The sequence below is a fragment of the Citrus clementina genome, unplaced genomic scaffold, assembly GCF_000493195.1.
Source record: "Citrus clementina cultivar Clemenules unplaced genomic scaffold, Citrus_clementina_v1.0 scaffold_1, whole genome shotgun sequence".
Classification (NCBI taxonomy): domain Eukaryota; kingdom Viridiplantae; phylum Streptophyta; class Magnoliopsida; order Sapindales; family Rutaceae; genus Citrus; species Citrus x clementina.
Genome location: NW_006263303.1, coordinates 13,434,860 through 13,442,243, shown reverse-complemented (window position 1 = coordinate 13,442,243; position 7,384 = coordinate 13,434,860). Strand labels below are relative to the sequence as shown.

The window sequence follows — 7,384 nt, the reverse complement described above, 5'->3', positions numbered from 1 at the left end:
TTTAATTTATTTTATCTGTTTTTATTTGTTTATTATATTATGACTATCCAATAACTTATTTACAATATGTTTAATTTTCCTAGTAATTGCTTTTTAAATTTATTTTAATATGATTAAAAAATTTCATGAATAATTGATATTTATATTAAAATATCAACTTAAATTCTATTTAATATCATTTAAATATAATTTAACATAGTCTAATCCGGTACTATACCATGCATAAGACTGTATAATATAATCCAGATTAATCCAATCTAATATAATTTAGTCCAATCCTAATAATTAGTCCAATTCAATCATGTGTGTCAAACACTCAAACGTAACCTTATATGACTAGCTATAGAAAATCCATCACAAGATGTGTTAGTTTCCTCAATATAAACAACTAAATAGGGGAAATATGACATCAAATAAACTAATGTAATAAATGACTACTTATAGGTAGCATTTACTTTTTGGATTGGATTGAGAATCTTGGGGAGTGGGAATCCTAAGATTGGGAGTGTGGAGTGTGAGTGAGAGTAGGTTGTTTACTTACACTGGAATGGAAGCATGGAATGGAGATCAGAATCCAATTTATGTGTTTACTTTGTCTTGGATTGGGAGTAAATAGTTTCAAATTACTATTTTATCCTTATTTAAAGAATTATAATTTTTAATTACAAAACTAATAAAAAATATATTTAATGAATAATATTTATTTTATTATATTTGTAAATTTATTATAATTATTAATATTCTTAATTATGAACAATAAATTATTAATTGTAATTTTAATATAAAATGAAATGTTATTTTATTTTATTTAATATAATTATATTAAATTTATTATTATATAAAATAATAATATAATATTATTTGGTACAAAATTAATATTTTCTTAGAATAAAGTATTTATTATTATTATTAAATAAATATAGTACTATTATTTTTAAAATAAATATAATAATATTATATTTATTAATTCTCTATTAATATAATAATATTATTTTAAAATAATTTTAACTTAGAATCAATGTAAATTATTATTTAGTTAAATATAATATTATTATTTAAATAAATATAATATTATTTATTTTATTTTATTAATTATAAAACATAAAATAAAATAAAAAGGTAGAAATGGGAGAGGTGGGAGTGGGAATCCCAATGGGAGTCCCACTCTCACTCCCCACTCTAAAAATGGGTGGGGCCCACAGAGTGAGACTCCCAATCCCTCCCCATTTTAAGTAAGTAAACGCTGGAGTAGGAGGAATCCACACTCCTCACTCCCACTCTAGCAAGTAAACACAACAATAATGTATTTCTTGAAGGGAGAGAAACATTTGCCAGCAATAAACTCGAACTTAAAACATAATTTTGAAAAAGAAAAGGTAGGCATCATCCATTCATCCTATAACAACATTGTTCTGCATCCAGTGGCAATTCTTCCTTTGTGAGCACAATTTAATAAAAGGATCAAGGAAAGATAGTAACAAAATGAACCCTAAAAACTGGAAAAATAATGAAAAAATCTCTCTTCCAAGGCGCTTTATCAGTACATTTGCACAAAGCAAGCAACTACTTCCTAGAAGGCTTTTGGCATGCCCTTGCCATATCACAAAACTTCAAGCAAATGACACAATTCATTCTTCATTTTTCATTCATAGTATAATGAACCAAAAAATTATTTGATCCTATATGATGACTGATGAGTACAAACCTGATTCATATGTGTGACTACAGGTGCAATCAAGGTCAGTTTTAAATACATAACAACGACTAAACTGACGCCAACTTGAAACTCACAGGTGGAAATTCTGATACCGGTCTTCTATGCATGAAAAAGCAAAAATAGGAGCATTCATAAAACATTACAAACCCTTGGAACCAGGAAGGTCAATCCACTGTAGTTGAATCTCCAACTCACCGCATTCTACATTTCTCAATCTGAGAATGAGATCTTGAACAACCTTGCCTTCCTTCCACACTACACAGCTTTGTTCGGAAAGGCAATTGTGCCTGCTCGGCATCACTCTTGAGATTATGGTGCCAGTTGGGAGGCTATCCAAATTCATCTTTAAAGCTTCTATATATGTTTTAATATCAAACTCAGCATCTCCCATTCTATCATCTTTGCTAAATAAATCATGGTCATAGACGGTCTGAAATCACACAGAAACAATAAAATAAAAAATACGACTACCAGATCTGTGACCCACGGACATCAACTAAGATGAAAAGGAAAGGGATAAAACAAATAAGAGAGTTATGTTAATTTTCCTTTCCATGTATTAATTCATTCAGTTGACAGAGTTAATTGTGAATCATTGAAGCTATTAGTTCTTTGACTGCCTTCTAACTCAGATGCCTAACTAAGTTAGTTTATCAGGTTTAATCTTCTGGGATGATTCAAGGAGTCTGAAGTTATATAATTTAATTCCAGTCATGCTTTTCTTAAAAAAGAGAAAACAAATTTAAAAAACTCATGGAAATGAATTGGGTATTATTCAATTCTTGTATTCTTACTACCACAACAGAAAATTAATTATTGAAATTTTCAGCATTACTGTATATTCTATGAATATCATTTGAAAAAAAATATTAATTAAAATAAAATTAATGATAAACTGCTAATTAAAATAAAATTAAATAAAAATCTTACAAGCGTGATTGGAACATTAGGATCTGTAATTGAAAGAGTTAAATCCTCGTTCCACTCCGGATTAACATCCTTTTTAATAACACGAGTCTTCAGTTTCTGCATAAATTACAAAACACAAATATAGTCGATATTTAAAATAGAAATAATTTTAATTTTAAATAATAAATAATAAGAAGAAGAGAAAAAGGAGTGAAGCAAAAGGAAAATGACCTGTTTGCCCATCTTAACGACAACGTAAGGATCGCTACTACGAACGTCGCGAACGGCGAGATTAACGCCCCGTTTGATACGAATTCTGAGAAGACCCAAGAGGGTCTCCATCAGCGACGTTCGTCTAACGCCGTCTCCTGTTCCCATTGCTGTTTGTTTCGGTGAATCCACCATCAATGGATTGTTATGATCTCCCTTACTGTATATACACGGAATTCGCATATATTTGTAAAAATTTGACCCTTATTTATATTTTACTTTTCTGATTTTGTCTAAGAAGATGAAGAACCAACAACAACCAAGTCAAATTATCTCTCCTCTCTCTTCCAATTCCCTTCTCTGCAATTCCCAACAATTAATATTTTTTCAGTTTAATAATAATAATAATAATCTCATCCCAAGAAGCATCAACTTTCATTTTGTTATCTTAATAACAGTTCAAACAAACCAGCCAATTACTTGCTGACACGTACCGCTAATGTCCCACCAGAATTTCTATTCTTTTCTATCGCTAACTTAAAAAAACACCTGCTGGTGCGGGAGCTGGTCCGGCTTTCAGATTTTGTTTTTATTTCTTTTTTTTTTTAATTTAATTAGTTTTTAATTCTGGTTTTTTCAAATTTATTTTGCATGTTGGAGGAATAGGAGGAGGAGAGGGGGAGACCGGTTAGGAGAAAAAGGGTGGGGGGGTAAAGTGAGCAAATATTTGCTTAGAGGTGACCGGAAGAGTCGGTAAAACAATTGGAGGGCATTTGTTTTTGGTTTTCATTTTTCTTGTGGCCGTTAAGTGGCTGTTGACTTGGCGATGCTACTAGAAGATGCATTAAATACGTGGGTGTCTGTTTTTTCAATTATCGTTTTATCAGTTTGTTTATTTAAAATCAACAACGTGTAGCCGGCTTACTAAACGTGTATGTATGTTCTGTGTTTGGTCTGCCAGTCTCTAGATTGTTTTTAACAAATGTAATTGAAGTTGTATTTTATTAAGTAATAAGAATTTAGTGTTTAAGTTTTTATTGAGTACTGAATTATTAATTTCTAGATAAAATAAATAAAATAAAATAAAAATTTAAAATTATTCTAATAATTGAATCTTAATTCTTTATTAAGAAGCCAAGCGATGATCATGAGTTATTTTGTCACGAAATGGATACATACATACATACATACATATATATATATATATATATTGCCGGACCCATGAATTTAACCTAAAGTGGGTTATTACAAATATAATTAAAAAAATTTATCTGACAGTAATAAAAGTGCAAAACAATGGTTGCATGTCAGTAGCTATGGAGGCAAAGTTTATTAGAGATACAGGGCTTAGGGTGATTTTGTATGAAAATCTAAAGTTGTACAATTTAATCAAATTAGAATTAGAGAAGAAATTTTTCTTTCCTAGTAATAAAAGGTAATGAGAACAAAAGAGATATTAAATTTTTAATAAAATGAGAGATATTAAATATAAATGGGTACACATAATAACTGATGCAGTGGAATTAGAGATAAGAATAATTTGTTTAAATAAGATAAACGAATAATTGTTGATTGCAGTGTGAAGATTATTAGAAGTAATAAGGACAAATTCTTAAATATGCATTTAAGAATAGGCCTCGATGAGATCTAAAGTTGGGACTCAATAATTCCATTCATCTAATAAATCATGAACATTGGGCCAAATTTTAAAAAGCACATAATAGTTAAATATAGTTTAAATAAGTCATGCATATAAATTTTTTTTTTAAATTGAAAACTTAGAAGGGGTTAGGAATTAGAATTAGGCTATTCTTTGAATAATTTAAAAGGTGAATTCCTAGTGGGCCTTTAATGGGTCTACAAGCATATATAGAGTTATTCTTTAGTGAGAATAAGATGCCAATAAAATATAAAAAAAATTATAAATTTGAATACACTAGTGCTATGAGTTATATGAGCCTTGATTCGATGATAACAAACTACTTGTTAATGGCAAAATAGAAATCATATTGTTTCAATCTCACTAACTCTTGAAGGATAGATATCATCCATATGAGATCAAGTTCAAGACATTCATGAAAAAAAAAAACTCTAGTAAAGGACAAGTATCAAGAATACTAGCTTAAGTGATCTTTTTTGCCACACTTCTTATAAAGGTAATATGATTAAATGTGCGCATGATTAAATATTTAAAAGCTTCAGTTATTATCATGATCATGGCATTTAAATCTATCTTTGTTTTCATATTGTGAATGTTTTATACTTGAAGAATGGAAATTAAGTGTTTATATCAAAATGATTGTTTTCAAGTATATGGATTAATTTCAAAGGTTTTGAACATCTTGAAATCATACCAGTACTGTTAAAACTCAAACAGAAGGACCTATTTAAATTTTTTCATAACTTTTTAGGCTAATCTAAAGTTTGGAAAGTTTTGGTGCCTAGTATAAAATTTGAAAAATTGAGAAATCAACTAAGCGGCTTTTGTTTTGAGATAGTCATTTGCTCCCTTTTAGCGGTGATCCAATCTGAGATTAAATTTTTAAATATTTATCAACAGTAACACATCACATCAACAAGTGATTATTTGCTGCATAATTACCCATGATATGTTTGCACACAGAATGTCTTATTGTGTGAAATAAATAGTTATTTTCTTATTCCATCTATAAAAATCCAACTCTATCTCGATTTCATAACTCTTTGGCTAATTTAAAACTAGATCATTTTAAGCATTCTTGAGCTTTCATTTGCTTAATTACTAACATATGTTGATCCGTATTGAGCTATAACTTGCTTATGACTTGGACTATTAGCACCCCTCTAATATCCTATAAAACCGTTTCTCCAATTATATTTATCTTATTTCTAGAAATATATTTTTTCTTCATGTAGGTGTCATATTTTAAAAGGCACTTAACCATGCCAGGTGTCCATCTTATCAGATAATAGAAGTTATTCCGGGATAAATAACATCCAACCTATTCTGGGATAAATAACACCCAAACTATTCTGAGATAAATAACACCCAAGCTATTTCGGGATAAATGACACCCAAGTTATTCCGGGATAAATGAGATAAGTAACACCCAAGCTATTCCGGGATAAATGACACCCAAGTTATTCCGGGATAAATGACACCTAAGCTATTCTGGGATAAATAACACACAAGCTAATCTGGGATAAATGACACCCAAGCTATTCCGAAGTAAATAACACCCACACTATTCCGAGATAAATGACACCCAAGCTATTCTGGTATAAATGACACACAAGTTATTCCGGGGTAAATAACACCCAGGCTATTCTAGGGGAATAATATCCAAGGAAAAAAATTCTTCCGGAGCTTATAAAAATGGCAAGAGGGGGAGTTAATTCTGCAATCCATTAGCCCAAGGAAATCACGTTCAAAGGCCATACGAGTAAGGAAACATATAAGGCCGGAATAATTCCCTAGGTCATATTCACCTCCACGTGTACATGAATGATGGGTGACACATGTCGTTAGATTGAGGGTTCAAAGCAAAACCCTAAATCCACATCATTCATCATCTATAAATAAAAACCCATCTGTAAGAGAAAATGAGGTCTTTGGCCTCCAAAAAAAGCATTGTTCATATCTAAAGAGAGAAACTCATCTTCTCCATTTTTCTTCTTTCTTTAATCTTAATGAAACACTAACTTGGGCGTCGGAGTGCCTTTTTCAGGCACTCACCCCTCCGAAATCAAGGCCAACGATCGTGACAAGTTCTTCACAAGCTACAAATACGTGTGAAGGTAAAAAATTCCAGCCACCTTCATTGGCGCCAACTGTGGGGAAACTTGCAAGTTAAAAGCCATTTTCTCTCACTAAAACCCACACAACCACCACTATACACTCACTTTTTTAGATTAGATTTGGTTGTGAATAGTTGAAAAAAGAGGTGAATACTCACACATGCTTATGAAAAATGGGTTTATGTATGAGACCCAATCCTTAAAATGGCATTAAAGCCAAAAATCCAAGAGAAAAAATGGAGATCTCTCCTTTAAATGGCTTGCTGGAAAAACAAAAAGAGAATAAAAAAGATGAAAAACCCATTTGATCAACATAAAACTTGGACAAAAAATAAAAAGTCAACAATAGTCAAAAGGGCTTAAAATAGTCTCCCTGACTAAGCCTAAGACTAATTTATCATTTATTTTATTTTCTCTTTATTTTCCTTTTTATTATGCTCATTCCTAACAACTGTGTTGACTTATTTACATTCATGCCATTTTGTTTATTCCATGATACTTTTTTATTTTTCCATGAGTGAGGTTAAGGAAAACCCAAATATTCACCTTATCCAGGAAGATGTATGAAGGGTATTATGCCGACGTGGATCAACATAACTCTATATTCTAATCTAACAATTGTGACTCCACATCTAATAAACTAACACATTTTATTTTCAATCTTCTTATGTCATTCCTGACTTTACTTGACTTACAAACATATGAGGCTAAGGAAAACCTAAACATTCACCTCCTGATGAGGAATAAATAAATGGGTACTATGCCGACGTG

At 30.7% G+C, this 7,384-nt stretch overlaps 1 protein-coding gene across 1 annotated transcript; it reads right to left on the bottom strand.

The window, feature by feature from the left end:
- Positions 1-1,500: 1,500 nt before the first annotated feature.
- LOC18056063 (protein C2-DOMAIN ABA-RELATED 4) lies at positions 1,501-3,254 on the bottom strand. The gene is made up of 3 exons (XM_006451557.2): positions 2,858-3,254; positions 2,648-2,743; positions 1,501-2,147 (listed from the first exon to the last, which is right to left on the bottom strand). The coding sequence occupies exons 1-3, from the start codon at positions 3,077-3,079 to the stop codon at positions 1,857-1,859; spliced, it is 609 nt and encodes a 202-aa protein (XP_006451620.1). The 5' UTR covers positions 3,080-3,254; the 3' UTR covers positions 1,501-1,856.
- Positions 3,255-7,384: the final 4,130 nt, after the last annotated feature.

Coding starts and splice junctions, on each gene's coding strand:
- LOC18056063 (XM_006451557.2), bottom strand. CDS start 3,079: ATGCGAATTCCGTGTATATACAGTAAGGGAGATCATAACAATCCATTG. Junction 2,744..2,857: donor TCGTTAAGATGGGCAAACAG/GTCATTTTCCTT, acceptor TAATTTATGCAG/AAACTGAAGACTCGTGTTAT. Junction 2,148..2,647: donor CTAATGTTCCAATCACGCTT/GTAAGATTTTTA, acceptor GTGTGATTTCAG/ACCGTCTATGACCATGATTT.